The 17,814-nt window shown below is 41.6% G+C and overlaps 1 protein-coding gene across 2 annotated transcripts; it reads left to right on the forward strand.

Moving 5' to 3' along the window:
* Positions 3,753–17,349, forward strand: IFT46 (intraflagellar transport 46). Of its 2 annotated transcripts, XM_013969507.2 has the most exons (13): positions 3,753–3,928; positions 4,871–4,967; positions 5,588–5,667; positions 7,532–7,662; positions 9,880–9,954; positions 10,110–10,203; positions 10,633–10,761; positions 11,817–11,938; positions 12,058–12,159; positions 12,304–12,370; positions 15,728–15,788; positions 16,071–16,156; positions 16,864–17,349. In XM_013969507.2, the coding sequence occupies exons 3-13, from the start codon at positions 5,623–5,625 to the stop codon at positions 16,957–16,959; spliced, it is 1,008 nt and encodes a 335-aa protein (XP_013824961.1). In that variant the 5' UTR covers positions 3,753–3,928; positions 4,871–4,967; positions 5,588–5,622; the 3' UTR covers positions 16,960–17,349. The 2 variants fall into 2 exon arrangements, with proteins under 2 accessions (XP_013824961.1, XP_005689576.1); XM_005689519.3 differs by lacking the exon at positions 12,058–12,159 and having other exon boundaries at positions 3,759–3,928.

Raw genomic sequence — 17,814 nt, forward strand, 5'->3', positions numbered from 1 at the left:
TCTAAAACCAGCTTGAACATCTGGAAGTTCACGGTTCACGTATTGCTGAAGCCTGGCTTGGAGAATTCTGAGCATTTCTTTACCAGTGTGTGAGATGAGTGCAATTGTGCAGTAGTTTGAACATTCTTTGGCATTGCCTTTCTCGGGGATTGGAATGAAAATTATATCAAATAGTAATCTTTAGTTAAAAGCACAAAATTTTTTTTTAAAGATGAGCACATTCTTTAAAAAAATTTATTTTATTGAAATATAGTTGACAGACGATGTTTTAATTTCTGATATACAACAAAATGACACAGATATGCATATATACTCTTTTTCATATTCTTTTCCATTATGGTTTATTACAGGACATTGAATATAGGTCCCTGTGTTACAGAGTATACTTTGCTGTTTCTCCATTCTATATAAAACAGTTTGCATCTGCTAATCCCAGACTCCCAATTCACCCCTTCTCCACCCTCCTTCCCCTTGGCAACCACAAGTCTTTTCTCTATGTCTGTGAGTCTAAAAAGGTGAACAAATTCTTAATTTAAAAAAGTAAAAATTCTGCCTAGAATTTTTGCTTTAAATGGCAACTTTCAGGGGCCTTTAATATAGACCACTGATGTTCACAAAAATCAATAGATGCTGGTTCTTTGAAAATATGAAATTAGCTGTAACTGCAGAATAGAAGCACCTGTGTAAGCATGCTTCCTGAAGAGCACCTCAGAGGCAGTATGTCACAATGATTAAAAGCAGAGACTTGGGAATTAGACTGACCCATTTTCACCCTTACTGCTTGGGTGACTTCAGGCAAGTTTTTTTAATTCTCCTAAACTTCAGTTACCTAATCTATATATTGGCAGTAACACTTACCTCATAAAGTTACGAAGTTAGAGAACTTCTTAATAAATAAGATTATCTACTCTAAGTGTTCCTATGTATTAAGTGCTCAACAAGACATACCCATTATTGTTAGCCATAACATGACAAAATATTTTTTTGTTTTTCAGTTCCCTTCTTAACCAGAAGTGTCTCAGAAGAGGTGTCTCTGGTTTTCCTTTTCAAAGGAAAATCACTTTTTTCTTTCCTCTGGCAGGTTTTCATGAACAAGTTTCCAAAATTCTTTTACTTTGTTTCTCTCCCTCTAACTCCCCAAATTAACTATGTCTGTAATTTTAAAATACTTGTTCCTTACATTTTCATTCGCTCATTCCTTCATTCATCCACTCAATCAGCATTTTGAAAGAACCTAATCAAAAAAGCAAGAGAGTTCCAGAAAAACATCTATTTCTGCTTTATTGACTATGCCAAAGCCTTTGACTGTGTGGATCACAATAAACTGTGGAAAATTCTGAAAGAGATGGGAATACCAGACCACCTGACCTGCCTCTTGAGAAACCTATATGCAGGTTAGGAAGCAACAGTTAGAACTGGACATGGAACAACAGACTGGTTCCAAATAGGAAAAGGAGTACGTCAAGGCTGTATATTATCACCCTGCTTATTTAACGTATATGCACAGTACATCATGAGAAACGCTGGGCTGGATGAAGCACCAGCTGGAATCAAGATTGCCTGGAGAAATATCAATAATCCCAGATATGCAGATGACACCACCCTTATGGCAGAAAGTGAAGAGGACCTAAAAAGCCTCTTGATGAAGGTGAAAGAGGACAGTGAAAAGGTTGGTTTAAAGCTCAACATTCAGAAAACTAAGATCATGGCATCTGGTCCCATCACTTCATGGGAAATAGATGGGGAAACAATGGAAACAGTAGCTGTCTTTATTTTTGGGGGCTCCAAAATCACTGCAGATGGTGACTGCAGCCATGAAATTAAAAGACACTTACTCCTTGGAAGGAAAGTTATGACCAACCTAGAAAGCATATTCAAAATCAGAGACATTTCTTTGCCAACAAAGGTCCGTCTAGTCAAGGCTATGGTTTTTCCAGTGGTCATGTATGGATGTGAGAGTTAGACTGTGAAGAAAGCTGAGTGCCAAAGAATTGATGCTTTTGAACTGTGGTGTTGGAGAAGACTCTTGAGAGTCCCTTGGACTGCAAGGAGATCCAACCAGTCCATTCTAAAGGAGATCAGTCCTGGGTGTTCACTGGAAGGACTGATGCTGAAGCTGAAACTCCAATACTTTGGCCACCTCATGCGAAGAGTTGACTCATTGGAAAAGACTCTGATGCTGGGAAGGATTGAGGGCAGGAGGAGAAGGGGACGACAGAGGATGAGATGGCTGGATGGCATCACCTACTCGATGAACATGGGTTTGGGTGAACTCCGGGAGTTGGTGATGGACAGAGAGGCTTGGCATGCTGCAATTCATGGGGTCGCAAAGAGTTGGACACTACTGAGCGACTGAACTGACTGAACTGACTCCTTGGAAGAAAAGTTATGACCAAGCTAGGGAGCATATTAAATAGCTGAGACATTACTTTGTCAACAAAGGTCTGTCTAGTCAAGGCTATGGTTTTTCCAGTAGTCATGTATGGATGGGAGAAGGCAATGGCAACTCACTCCAGTATTCTTGCCTGGAAATCTCATGGATGGATGAGCCTGGTGGGCTGCAGTCCACGGGGTTGCGAAGAGTCGGACACAACTGAGCAACTTCACTTTCACTTTTCACTTTCATGCATTGGAGAAGGAAATGGCAACCCATCCCAGTGTTCTTACCTGGAGAATCCCAGGGACGGTGGAGCCTGGTGGGCTGCCGCCTATGGGGTCGCACGGCGTCGGACATGACTGAAGCGACTTAGCAGCAGCAGCAGCAGCAGCAGCACGTATGAATGTGAGAGTTGGAGTATAAAGAAAGCTGAGTGCCGAAGAATTGATGCTTTTGAACTGTGGCGTTGGAGAAGACTCTTGAGAGTCCCTTGGACTGCAAGGAGATCCAACCAGTCCATCCTGAAGGAGATCAGTCCTGGGTGTTCATTGGCAGGACTGATGTTGAAGCTGAAACTCCAATACTTTGGCCACCTGATGCAAAGAGCTGACTCATTGAAAAAGACCCTGATGCTGGGCAAGATTGAAGCCAGGAGGGAAAGGGGACGACAGAGGATGAGATGGTTGGATGGCATTACGGACTCCATGGACATGAGTTTGGGTCAACTCCAGGAGGTGGTGATGGGCAGGGAGGCCTGGCTTGCTGCGGTTCATGGGGTGGCAAAGAGTCGGACACGGCTGAGCGACTGAACTGACTAAACTGAATCCAGGCAATGCAGTGATGCTATGAAAAGCTTAAAAAGTAATTGGACACAGACCCTGCCCTAATGAAGTCCAGCCTTCTTGAGATAAAAATGCAAGAGAATTAGTTAAATCTCAGATAAATTAGTTGAATCTCAGATAAATAATAATTTGTTAGTACTGAAAGTATGTCCAATGCAATGGGAAACAATGGAGCGAAAGAAAGGACTATAATGTAATATAAAGGCTATAAAAGGTCATACAAAGTGTCGTGGGAATTTAAGGAAACTTCCGAGTTTGCCTAAAGTCTGTCTGGACTGATTTAGTAGGAATTGCAGCCCAGTGATCCTTGATCTGGGAGGAAAATACACACCTTATTTCCGGATGGGAAGGCTAACTCTAGACGAACCGAAATTCATCCGTCAGCTTTGCCGCTCCCCGACGCTAGATGCCGCCACAGACGTATTTTTTGAAACTAGCCAAACAGGATCCGAGCCCCTCTGGATCTTCCTTTGAGTCTTTGCTGGAAGAGACATAACGCGCTGCAGTGGAGAGGATCTCACGAGAGTGGAGGAAAGTCTCGCGATTTTTCCTTTTTTTTTTCTTAGCAACTGATAACAGGCCAGTTGCTCCGAGTAGAAGCCGTGGCTCTCTTCCAAGTAGAAGTGGCCAGGCCTCAGGTTGGAGTGAAACCCCAGTCCTCGGCTGGGGTTCTTTCCATATAGACGAGACGGATTCAGAGGGGCTACAGGTAATTCGTGCTCTTTCTCCTTCCCGAGAGGAATAGGAAGGACTCCCGGTCCCTCTTCCCAACCTCCTGCACCTTTTCCCGTCTTCTTGGCAAATATTCTCTCTCCTCTTCCTTCACGCCCTCGCCAATCTTTGTTTCCTTTACCCCCCGACAAACTTAAGTGGGATCCGACCTACAAGACGAGGGTGGGGTTAAGGGTGATGGCTTTCAGGATTATTGGATGGGACCAAGATAAGAGCCGAGATTACCCTCGCTTTGCGGAACGCCTCCCCCCGCCCCCCGCCCGCCCCAGGTAACCCGAGAGACAGAACTTTTTCTAGAACCTCCACAGCCTCCCCTGAGAAACGCCGGCAGCACTGGGACACTGACCGAACCCGAGGAGAGAGCCATTATCTACAGAGGGATTCTGTATTGCCCTCGCGCGCCTATCTTAGCAGCTTTGGGTACCTGCTGCAGACACTGGCTGTCGTTTCTCTCCTCGTTTCCCTGGTTCCCCAGGCAGCCTGCCAGCAGTCCCTAAATAAGAGGTGCGGCTAAGTGACTTAACTGTGTGACCTGGGGCCAAGAAGCCTCAAGGAAAGTTTGAATGGGGCGTAAAGTGGAAGTGGAAGTGTTAGTCGCTCAGTCGTCTCCGACTCTTTGCGACCCCATGGACTGTAGTCCGCCTGACTTCTCTGTCCATGGGATTCTCCAGGCAAGAATACTGGAGTGGGTTGCCATGCCTTCCTCCAGGGGAGCTTCCTGACCCAGGGATCGAACCTGTGTCTCCTGCATTGGCAGGCAGATTCTTTATCGTCTAAGCCACCTGGGGAGTAAAGGTTTCAGGTAAAACTGATGTCTTGGTTAAGGAAGAGGACCCATTGCTGGTTTGGAATCCACCTCTCCAGAGAATGCTTAATGTCCTGTGATAGAAACTATGTAGTCATACTTCCTTTTGCTTAGACCAAGATTGTTGAAAACCAGACGTATGATGAGCGTCTAGAGATTAACGACTCTGAAGAGGTTGCAAGTATTTATACTCCAACCACGAAACACAAAGGTAAGAGAGGCATAAAGGGGAAAGAAGAGAAATTTTTTTTTTGTAATTGTAAATCACTGGTTATTAAAAATAACCCAAAACTTGTAAAGTAAAAAACGGATTCAGATTCATATTGGTGACTATTATTTACCAGGAACTAGGTCCCATCCTTCCACATAAAGTTTTTTCGAGTGATCCTTGCAACAGTCCTGAGTGACAAATATTACCCCATTGAGAGGTGGGACTACTGACACCCAGAGAGGTTGAATCATTTTGTCTACGTGATAGAGTTGTCCTTTTAAACCAAGACTTCTGACTATAAATCCAGCACTCCTTTTGCTTCACTAGTTACTGACTTTATTTCAACCGTAAACTAAGGGTAGATTTTTTGCTATTTGTGTAGTGGCAGATAATCAGTTAGTATTAATTCAATGTCTAACCCAGTGCCTTAAGCATAATACTACTTAGTAAGTGTATCTTGAATTGACAGAGCCATGCTAGAATTCAGTTTCCTATCTTTCAGTTAGCTATTCTTATCAGTCCTGTTCCATAAAATGGTTAGCATAAAATATTATAAGTGAAAATATCTGTCTTTAAAAATCATTTTAACAATAACCTAATGGGAAAACTTTTCTTCTAAGGAGTTCCTTGTTCCTCGCATCTTTCTAATAAGACTATGGCTGATAACAGCAGTGATGAGTATGAAGATGAAAATAACAAGGTGCAGTATAATCCACAACTTCTTGTGAAATTGCTGCTTTGTGTTATTTGTAGCTGATTTAAAGTGACACCAGTTCAGTAGCAAACATTTCTTGAATACTCACCACTACTGGTTAGGTGTCTTTAAGCTCATGGAGAACAGTCAACGGCCAAGAGCCTTAAGTCTGTGATTCTCCTTCAAGAATAGAGGTTATTGTTATAGCTGACTTTTTGGCAAGAAATTTCATATAACACGGTCCAGGGTTTCTGAAACTTTTCTGGTCACGTTAATCAACTGGGGTACTTACTAAAAAAAAAAAAATTACGAGTTCCCACCCACCACTACCTAATTGGATTCTTGAAGATAAAAACCTGAAAATGTAAATATATTTGAGCAAGCACTGCAAATAATTCTTATGATAAAGCAAGTTTGAAATGACTGGTCCTGGCCTTTGTTCGTTGTCAGTACTTGTGATACTGCCAGTATTTTGTGAAAGAGATTTTAATTTTGAAGTCTTAAGGCCCAGATGTCACTTATTGTTATTTTATGAATCGAGAATCACCATTTCTGAAAGAGAGATGAGAAAATGCCTACAGCTCTAGATGGACGGGGCCTTAAATTTGCACAGGTGCACTGCCTAATAGCTCTTGTGGTTAGCCTTAGCGCATTGTCCAATGCCTATGCTTTAATTATCCTCCAAGAATAGGAGTTTTGAGGACTCAAGTGAAGGAGAATATTCAAAGTAATGCAGAAAGCTTCAGTGAGAGAGATGGATTTCATAGGAAGTCTAAAATGTAATGTTTTGAGATAGCTCTGCTTTGTGACTATGTGCTGTTTGACATCTCACCTACAAAGTAATTTTTTGGCCTTTTGTCTGGTATATAAAGTCTTCTGCCTTAGGTCAGAGATTTTGCAAAGCACTAATTTGAAGAAGCAGACAAAGGTGAACAATTTTCCTAAATTGACCTCCTAATTTTGTGTATTCATCCTGAGTTTTTCATCTTCACATGATATAGTCAATATTAAAGGCTCATTTATCTTTCCAATTTAATATGCACCCAGAATCAGCAAAAGGGATCCACTTTTGAATAATCTTTAAGCTGACAATATTCTTAAAAAGCTTCCTTTGCTAGACTGCTTCCCATGTGACTCAAGAATAATTAGGGCAGATTTTGAATTAGTAAAGAACACTATGGGATATCCTTACCAACTGTATACCAGTAAGACAATTTCTGCAACTGTCATGTATACCATATGTTACATATTAGTTAAAATACATTTTTGTTGATGTATAATAAATCTGTGTTATGCTTAGAGGAAAATGTAACCAAAAGTTTTTTTTTTTTTAAGATGTCCTATAATATATCACAGTTTCATGTGTCAGAAGCCACTTTAAAAGAATCATTAAATAATTTTTAAAATTAGAACCAAATATCTCTTAACCTGAGTATAAGCCATATGGAAACTGAGCTTGAAAACCCATTTTTAAAGGGGGCCAGTTGGCCGCCTTTCAGATCCTAAGTGAAGGCATACCACAGGCTCTATGCCCTAGAGGCAAAGACAGGGACCCCCATCCCAACTGCCCTGGCAAGCCCAAGCACCACCAGACCCCTTCTCATGGGCTTGAGGGGGTGGGATGGTACATTGAGAACCAGAAGCTCAGAAAGGTAGGTCAAAATGCCAAGAACAGAAGAGTCTCTTATCTTGAGATATCAGTTCAGTTCAGTTCAGTCGTGTCTGACTCTTGTGACCCCATGGACTGGAGCCCACCAGGCTCCTCTGTCAATGGGATTTTCCAGGCAAGAATACTGGAGCGGGTTGCAATTTCCTTCTCCCCAGTTTCTCCTAACCGGGAGCTTTCTATGCCTACCCTGCTTTGTCTCAGGAGAAGAAGAAGACCTCACAGCTGACGCCTCAGCGGGGCTTTAGTGAGAACGATGATGATGATGACGATGACGACTCATCTGAAACTGATTCTGATGATGACGATGATGAGCATGGGGCCCCTTTGGAAGGGTAAGGAGAGCACCCTCGCCAAGGAGGAAACTCTTCCTTCAAAACGCTGGACAGGAGGATGTCAGTGAGAAGTGAACTTGTAGCAGCTCTTTTGATCTTCTCTACTTAGGGTTATCAGATGCTCAGAAACCCAATATAATGCGTTTTCCTTCTTTTCTGGCTCCACTGCCTGAGTCCTGTGATATCACCATGATGTCACTTGCACTGTTTGAAAAATCTGTGGGCTCAGGCATTTCATGAGGATTTGCTGAGTCAATTTATCTGATGGTCTCTGACTCCAGGGAGTTTACATTTTAGGGAAGAGAAGATACATTTATAAATACAAATTTATATTATAAATAGCATATTAAATATATACGTGAAGATAAAATCATACATCAAAGCCATTTTATTTAGTGAGGAAAACATCCACGTGCAGGAGCATTTCTGTTTTAGGTTCAGATCCTTTTAAAAGGACAGGTAGAGAATAGGGGTGCTATTCTCCCATGTTGAAGCAAAATGTTCCTGGATGATGCTTCAGTAAAAATTCTTCTCACCCTGTTCCAGCCCTGGTGCTAGATTAATCGCGACCCACCCTGGTAGGTTTTAATCAAAGTAAGTTCTAAGGCCTGTTCATTTAAAATACAATTACCAGCTAAATAAATGATGGTGTAGCCAAATCAGTAGAATTCTTCCTAGCCATTAAGAAGTATGAGCCAACACTCTTATGTGGTGGTAAAGAACAATCTTCAAGGGACATTGTTACATTTTAAAAAGGTATAGAAGTCTTTGTGTTGTGTTGGCATGTGTATCAAACAGATACTACATAAGCTATCTCTAGGCTACACTAGGAACTCATACACTCATAGGATTACTCTTGGGAGGGGAGCATAACTTTCCACTGTATACATTTTGTACCTTTTATTTCCTATCATGTGCATGCATCACTTATTCAATGAAGTAGTTTAATAAAAATAAAAATAGTTACATTTTCATTATCCCCATGCAGGTAGACACTAAGTAAATTAGGCAAGTGTTTAATAGCAGCCTGACTTTTCATGCTTCACAGTTGACCTTATGATCCTGCTTCCATAAATTATAATCTGGGGAAAGGTAAACTTTAATCTGCTGCTGCTGCTGCTGCTAAATTGCGTCAGTCGTGTCCGACTCTGTGCAACCCCATAGATGGCAGCCCATCAGGCTCCTCCGTCCCTGGGATTCTCCAGGCAAGAACACTGGAGTGGGTTGCCATTTCCTTCTCCAATGCATGAAAGTGAAAAGGCAAAGTGAAGTCGTTTAGTCGTGTCTGACTCTTCGCAACCCCATGGACTGCAGCCTACCAGGCTCCTCCGTCCATGGGATTTTCCAGGCAAGAGCACTGGAGTGGGGTGCCATTTCCTTCTTTAAGTAATCTAGTTTTTTTTCTTAAGCAACTCTCCCCAGAAGAACCTTAAATCACTTTCCAAGTCACTTATATACTTTGTCAACTCATTGTTGTTTAGTCACTCATTCATGTCCAACTCTTTTGTGACCCCACGGACTCCAGGCTCCTCTGTCCATAGAATTTTCCAGGAAAGAACACTGGGGTGGGTTGCCGTTTCCTTCCCCAGGGGATCTTCTTGACCCAGGGATCGAACCTGCATCTCCTGCATTGGCAGGTGGATTCTTTCCCATTGAGCCATCTGGGAAGCCTGATCAATTCATTACATTTTACTTAATTATAGTCATTAGTATGCACTCTACTATTTTTTTAACTGTATACATTTCACGTATTAATGCAAATACCTTTCAATAACTGCAGTGTTCAGCTTGACCTATCTCTCAAGTGTTAGACATTTTATTTGTTTCCAATTTTTTACTTTTGTAAATAACACTGAAAAACATCTTTGTAAAAACTCCCTTTTGGGACAAACCATTTTCATGTCAGAAATTAAGATCTCATTCTGTCTTTTCTCTTTATCCCCTTCATTTAAAAAGAAAAAAGGAAAACAATTTCTGCTACACTCTAAAATTTTTCAAAATTATGTTTTGGATTTCTTGTAACTGTTTTTCTTCATTGTCAGAGATAACTGAGAGCTAATTATAATCAGTTTTAAAGTTGCCTTGCAAGCTGCTCAGAAAAGGCACATGTGGGTGGAGCAGAAACTAGGTTTAGAGTCACATGCTCTGTGGCTGAACCAAGACTCAGCAACCCCCACCCTTCTCTGGCCACCTTGAGCCGTGGTTTCCTTCCCCCAGGGCGTATGATCCCGCAGACTATGAGCATTTGCCAGTTTCTGCTGAGGTTAAGGAGCTCTTCCAGTACATCAGCAGGTGAGTACCAGGACCTCCCACCATAACCCCTAGCCCTGCCTTGCCCTTGCCTTCCTCTTATCTGAAACATGACCATTCCCCTTAGGTTTTTTTCATTCTGAATAATAAGTAAGTTTCACTGACGGTCTCCACCTTCTCATGGCAATATCTCCTAGGTATACACCACAGTTGATTGACCTGGACCACAAACTGAAGCCTTTCATTCCTGATTTCATCCCAGCTGTTGGGGATATTGATGCATTCTTAAAGGTCAGAACGTCCTAAAAATGACTCCTTAGGTGTTTCTTCTAACCCTCTATTACTCTAACAAACAGTTAAACTAATTGCCTTGACTAGCAATAACTACTTTAGTATATATTCTTCATTTCACTGGAATTCTTAACTTGCTTTCAACTTGAAATTATATTCATTGCTAATAGGTAAATAATTGATTATCTCATTATGTGTTAAAAATTTGTCATATATTTGTCTCCTAATTATCCATAACTTCAGCTTTATATTTAAGGTCATGTATTTTTTTCTAGATAGTATTTTAGTACAGGATGATATATAGGCATACTTTTTTTTTTTTATAGGCATACTTTTTAATACTAGTAATAGTAATGAACCAGAAAAGTTCTTCCTTAGCTTATTGAAAACAAGTGTGCCTTTTCATGTTCTTACCTTTCTCCTTACCAGGTTCCACGTCCTGATGGAAAGCCTGACAACCTTGGCCTATTGGTATTGGATGAGCCTTCAACAAAGCAGTCAGACCCTACAGTGCTCTCACTGTGGTTAACAGAGAATTCCAAACAGCACAACATCACAGTAAGCTACTGGCCTAGCACAGGCCCCAGCTCAAGGGGGCTGAGAGTAGAAGCCTTGCTAATATTTGAACATTTGAATATTTGAATATTTGGACTTACTCGCTGTTAAAAGGGATGGCTATGATTTCAGCCAGCCCTATTTTTTAGATAACAGTTGTATTAAAATATAATGTAATTACTGTGAAATTCACCTTTTAAAATTGTACAGTTCAGTGATTTTTAGTATATTCACGGAGCTAATATAACCATCACCATTATTTAAGAACATTTTCATATTCCAAAAAGAAACCCCTTGGTAATTCCCTAGTGGGGAATTACCCCACTAGGTGGTTAGGGCTCAGCAGTGCTGTGGGCCCGGTTCAATCCCTGATCAGAGAACTAAGATACTATAAGCTACTCAGTGCAGCCAAAACACAGAAACAAACAAAAAGAAACCCTATACCCGTTAGTGGTCACTCTTCTTCATTCCCCCCACTCCTAAACCCTGGTCACTACTTCATTCGCTTTTTTATGGCTGAATAATGTTCCATTGTATGGATATATTACAATTTGTCTATGCATTTACCTGTTAATCCCACTTCTATTATGCTTCTATGAACATGTACATGTTTTTGCACGGACATATATTGTTTTTTGTCTTGGGTATAGGTAGAAGTAGGGTTACTGGGCCATATGGAAACTATTTAATATTTTGAAGAACTGCCAAACTCTTTTCCAAAGTGGTTGAATCAATTTATAGTCCCATCAGCAATGAATAAGAGTTCCAATTTCTCCACATCCTCACCAACACTTGGTATTGTCTGTCTTTCTTATTCTAGCCATCCTACTAGGTTGAAATGGTCTCTCATTGTGATCATTCCTGTCCTGTTGACTTGCCCCTTTCCCCTGGCTCCAGAAGACTTTATCAGGGTTTTCTATAATCTTCATTTGGCTGCTGGCAAGCTTCCCTTTTCATCAGTTACCTCGAATATGAAATAGCTGCATATGATGAACTTCTCTGTGAAGACAAGGGAGCTACTTATTGCCATCAGCCTGGCTTTCCTGTTGTTTTTCTAGCAACATATGAAAGTAAAGAGCCTGGAAGATGCAGAAAAGAATCCCAAAGCCATTGACACATGGATTGAGAGCATCTCTGAGTTACACCGTTCCAAGCCCCCTGCAACTGTGCACTATACCAGGTAAGAAATAGCACATTCTTCACCATAGTAACCCATGGTAATCTTCACCACCTAGGAAGTCATTGCTTCTGAGGAGGAGGTGCCAAGATTGGGACATATTTGAAATATATCAACCTTAGGACCTACGGATCCTGGCCGCTACTGGCTAAGATTGCAGACGTAAAGATTATGGTTTACCTGGTATTTTTACTTAGCCAGCTTCTCCAAACCCTAGGTCTTGGGTAAGTTTGGCCCACCCAGTCTGTGTTCTCTTGAAATCCTAATGTGCCCAGGTTGAGAACCTCCCTTCAGCCTAGAATATCATGATGCAAAGATTGCTGATACCAGCACATGTTTTCTGTTCACATTTGCCACTATAATTCTAGGCCTATGCCCGATATTGACACACTGATGCAGGAGTGGTCTCCAGAGTTTGAAGAACTTTTGGGAAAGGTGAGTGGAAGGTGTAGCAGGAACTTAGAGAGTGTGGCATTCATTCTAGGAACCACAGTTTCTCTCTTCTTGTATTACTATTATCGTTAACTTTTAAATTTATGTATAATGTAAAATCAGAAACAAACACGTTAAGTGTTGATTAATTTTCACCAACCAAATACCTTTGTGTAACCAACATATTAGATAAAAAAAAACAGAACATTGCTGGCACCCTGGAAGCCCCCTCAGGCTTCTATCTCCCAACTTAACTACCATCCTGACTTCTAACAGCACAGATTAGGTTTGCCTGTTTTGTATTTTATCTAAATCTAATCATGTTCCTTTGTGTCTTGTTTATTTGCTCATTTGTATTGTTCATCCATGTAGAGATTTATCCATATTGTTTCCTAGATTGTGGTTATACATTTGTTCTAATTATGGTATTCCATTGTTTGAATATAGGAAAATTTATTTATCCATTCTATGATAGCCATTTGAGTAGTTTCCAGATTTGTTATAAATTACTCTGTAATATTATTATACTGTTGCTTTGAACACATAACTTTTGGTGAATGTATGTACCTAAAGTATTACCACTGCAGACTTACCCTTTCCACAGAGGTATATGTCCTGTTTTGTGTAGCTGATGTCCCATTCCTAATGATCCTAAATTTTTAAAAAGTGCCCAGGAATATATTTCATAAGAAACTGTCAAGACCTTTTTGAAAGCAAATTATATAACTTGAGTGGAAGGCAGGCACAAGCTCGCAGTGAATGAGGAGTCAAGCCTCGTTCCTGGAAGGCGCCGTCACTCCTCCCCGGTGTACCATGGCAGTGGAATGCTGTTGCAGTTCGGATTTTAACTGCATTATTTTTTAGAAATTGAAATTTTTGTAACAAAGGTTATCTGAGAGAGTCAACTTTCAAGTCTCATTAAAATTTCAGGGAAAAAATGATGGAGGATTTGCCCTGACAGACATTAGAAAATTATAGAGCTATAGTAAATAATAGTGTTCTGGTTAGGAAAAGAGCTAGATCAGCAGCACATAGACAACCCAGAAAAAAACCACGTAAATGTGGAAATTTGCTGTATAAGAAAGATGGTCATTTTACTTTTTTTTTTTGGCCATGCCTCACAGCATGCAAGATCTTAGTTCCCCCACCAGGGATCAAACCCACGCCCCCTGCAGTGGAAACAGAATTTTAAGCACTGGACCATCAAGGATGCCCAAGAAAGATGGTTAAATGATTACAGGTAGAATGGGTTGTGATGAGATTACTGACCAGTCACTTGAGAACAATAGATCTATGCCTCAACCGTTTGCATGCTGCTGCTGCTGCTTAGTTGCTTTAGTCGTGTCGGACTCTGTGAGACCGCATGGACTGTAGCCCACCAGGCTCCTCTGTCCGTGGGGATTCTCCAGGCAAGAGTACTAGAGTGGCTTGCCATGCTCTCCTCCAGGGGATCTTCCCAACCCAAGGATTGAACCTGAGTCTCCTGCATTGCAGGCAGATTCTTTACCATTGAGCCACCAGGAAAGCCCCAACCATATGCATACATGAATTCCAAATGAGTTAAACATATAAAGTAAAAATAAAGCTATTACAAGTACCATTTTTTTTATATAGGAGAAATATTCAGTTGTCCAAAAGGTTCGTTCTGGTTTTCCTGTCTGATGTTATGGGAAAACCCAAATAAATCTTTTGGCTAACCCAATACTTACTACTGTTGGGATGGTGAGGTATTTCTTTGCATAAAAAGAATCTTAAAAGTCATGTGGAAAATGTGAGTTTAGACTCACACAAGTAAAAAATTCTAACAGTTACCATAAACAAAGTTTAAAATATGATGGACTGGGAATTCCCTGGCGGTCCAGTGGTTCGGGCTTCGCACTTTCACTGCCAAAGGCCAGGTTCAGTCCCTGTTCCAGGAACTAAGCTCCTGAGTGGCATGGCTGAAATAAACAAGTGATGGACCAAGAAGTTACTTACATATGTATGTGACAACATTACTATCCAAGCAAAGAGCTTTTGCATGTGTGCTAAGAGATCGAACCTGCATCTCCTGAGGCTTCTGTGTTGCAGGCAGATTCTTTACCACTGAGCCACCAGGGAAGCCCAAAGAGCTCTTACATATCAAGAAAATTGAGCAAAGATGATAACAGTTCCTTCCTGGTCATGGTATTTAAAACTGCTACCCACGTTCCCCAAGCTCTTTACCTGCTTTTTCTCCATAATACTTACCTTCTGACATATTATATACCTTATTTTGTCTTTTGTTTCTCCCTACTAAAATGTAAGCTAATGAAGACAGTTTTTTGGGGGTATATGTTTATTGAGAAATTACTGTAAAAAAGCAAAGAATTTGAAAACAGTCTCTTTTATCACAGCATTTTAAAGCGGTAGCTGAGGAAAAAAATGTCTGACCAGGGAACTGAATAGACAGATTGTGGTACAGCCAGTCAGTGATGAATTACTCACTTGATGAATTATTTGGCCTTATTTTGTTCTGATACAGAGAAGTATCAATTATATGCTGAAAAAAGAAATTGCAAAAGCTGATTTTTATAAAATTACACCCTGATTTTTATAAAAAGAGAACAAAAAAGTTTTTAAAGATGCTAATGGTTTTTAAACTTACAGTATGAACTGGTTTTGATCTGGAGCCTGTCATCTGAGATATCATGTCACTTTTTCTGTTCCTGTGGTGTCCAAGAACCATTAGGCCTTATAACTCCAAGTCACTATAAATACTTGGCCATAACCTGGGTCCAGTTTCTTCTTCACAAATACAGGAAGACTGCATGGCAGTGTATTTTACTTATAAAATATTTTAGCCCTATTATATCTTCTGCTATTTCAATGGTTAATGAGTATGACCAATTCCATTTTACTGATCAGGAAAAAAAAAAATTTGTATTATTGCTCAGGCTGCTGTAACACAGTACCACAGACTGGATGGCTTAAGCAAAAGAAAGTTATTTTTTCGCACTAGTGGAAGTTGGACATCAAACTGTCCACAGAGCTGATTTCTTGCAGAGCCTTTCTCCTTGACTGTCTCTTCCCTGTGTCTTCATGTGGTCTTTCCTCTCTGAGTGTCTGTGTCCTAATTTCCTCCTATAAGGATTCCAATTACCCTGGAGTAGGGTTCATCCTAATGACCTCATGTTAACTTATCTCTTTTATGACAATATCTCCAAATACACCATCTGACACACTTGGGGTCAAGACTTTAGCATATAAATTTGAGGAGGACACAATTCAGCCCATCACACTCCTTATGCTCGGAGCTCTTTTCCTTTAGAGAAAGAGAATGATGCTAGGACCACTGAAATTTCAGCCTTTTGATTTGGGTCTGTCCCGTGCCTCTCCTAGGTGAGCCTGCCCACAGCAGAGATTGATTGCAGCCTGGCAGAGTACATTGATATGATCTGTGGTAAGCCCTCCTGTCCCTTTCTTGGCCCTGTCTTTGGATAAATTCACTGTGGGCTGTTGAAAAGGCTTTTTTACTCTGAGTTACAGCCTTTTCTTTAAGCCAGTTATGCTGTTTGGCAGCACTTGAGGGTGGTGTTTGGGTTTTTGTGACTACCTGCTGGGTATTTAACCCCTAGAGTTACAGTAACACATTCCATCTGGGAAGGGACTGGCCACATAAATAGAAATGCCCCATATTCTCAGATTTTTGTTTGTTTCTGCTCATGGGAGTTCTCGATTTCAGCCATCCTAGACATCCCTGTCTACAAGAGTCGAATTCAGTCCCTCCATCTGCTCTTTTCCCTCTACTCGGAATTCAAGAACTCGCAGGTAAGACCAGCACTAGAGATTGACTTCAGCTGTAGTGCCTGCTGCCTCCACTGTCCTCAATCTGCTGTGACTCTGCCTGTGACACTGGAGGAGGTCTCTGCCTGGAGTTATCATTACCCTGTCCATAATGGAGGGGACTGTGAAGCAGGCAGGGGTGGGGCTGGTAAAGGAAGGGGAAATAGAACCCATGTGGGCCTTAGGGTAGGTGAGGATCTACAGTGGACACTCAGTCTTACAGAACCAAGTGGCCTAATGAATGGAAGCAGGAAGCATGGAAAAAAGGGGGTTCATGTTTGAAGGAGGTAGGGCACATTTCTAGCTATTTTTCAAAGACAACACCAAGGAATTGTTTTAGAAGTAGAATTGGGAGGAAAAATGGAGCTTAAAGAGTTGTAAAGAGGTTGTATGTGTGCTAAGTTGCTTTAGTTGTGTCTAGCTCTTTGCGACCCCATGGACTGTAGCCCACCAGGCTCCTTTGTCCATGGGGTTCTCCAGGCAAGAATACTAGATGAGTTGCTATGCCCTCTTCCAAGGGATCTTCCCGACCCAGGGATCAAACCCGTGTCTTTTACATCTCCTGCATTGGCAAGCAGGTTCTTTACCACTAGAGTCCCCTGGGAAGCCCTATGAAGAGGTTAGTTCTTGATAAAGTGTCATAACTAGCATATCCCCAAATCCTCCATATTCCCTCTCCTCTCTCCTCACAGCATTTTAAAGCTCTAGCTGAAGGCAAGACAGCATTCACCCCTCCATCCAACTCCAACTCCCACGCTGGAGATGCTGAGACGTTAACCTTCAGCTGAGACACCTCCCATGTGGCTGTCTCACAGCTCCGCCAGCTCCTCTGCCCCAGCTGAGGAGGGGTCACCGTCAGCCTCCTGGCAGCCTTGCCTGCCTCACACCTTGACTCGGGCACGGCGCTCATCCTACTACTGTTTCTGCCAGAGAGCACTGCTCGTGGTCATTAAATGGCTAATGACTATTTCAGAGCTCCTTCATACAGGAAGTATGCATTGACACCACTGTGGGGATTTGAGCTAGAAGCACTGGAATTCCTGGGATCCCAGGATGCTCAGGATGGGAGGAAGGTTGAAAAGATGTTCTTTTTGAGATAGCAATAGGATTATTTTCTTTCATGCATAAAGTCAATTGGCAAAGGTTTTACAAATAAAATGCTCTTATCTTTCAGGTTATCCTGCTGTCCTTTAATACAGAAGAGAGAAGGCAGACTGATCGTAGGCAGAGATGAGAAGCTCGGCCTAGAGGCATTCAGTGACTTGCAGTTTAAGCAAATCAACCTTCAGAAATAAAATCAAACCCCAGTCCTTCAAGGTTGGCAATAGAGGGGAAACATTTTTCTCCCGGAACCTATTTTTTCTGGGAGTCTCCCACCAGGTAGTGCTGCCTGCCTGTCTGGCCCCAGACTGTCCAGCTGTGGTCTCAGGGAGCCTAGCTACTGCAGCCACCGAGGGGAAAGAGGATGGGGTCTTGGATTAGGGTGACAGTGGTAGAGGTGGACAGATTGGGGAAATTTTCTGAACGTTTTATCAGCTAAATTCTACTCAGGAAGACAAATTCTAACAAAGGATGTTAACTATGGGCAGCTGGTTACAAAAGTGTCTGAAGAAACAAAAGGGAGAATGGAGGGTGCTGAAGGC

The sequence above is a fragment of the Capra hircus genome, chromosome 15 (assembly GCF_001704415.2).
Source record: "Capra hircus breed San Clemente chromosome 15, ASM170441v1, whole genome shotgun sequence".
Taxonomy (NCBI): Eukaryota; Metazoa; Chordata; class Mammalia; order Artiodactyla; family Bovidae; genus Capra; species Capra hircus.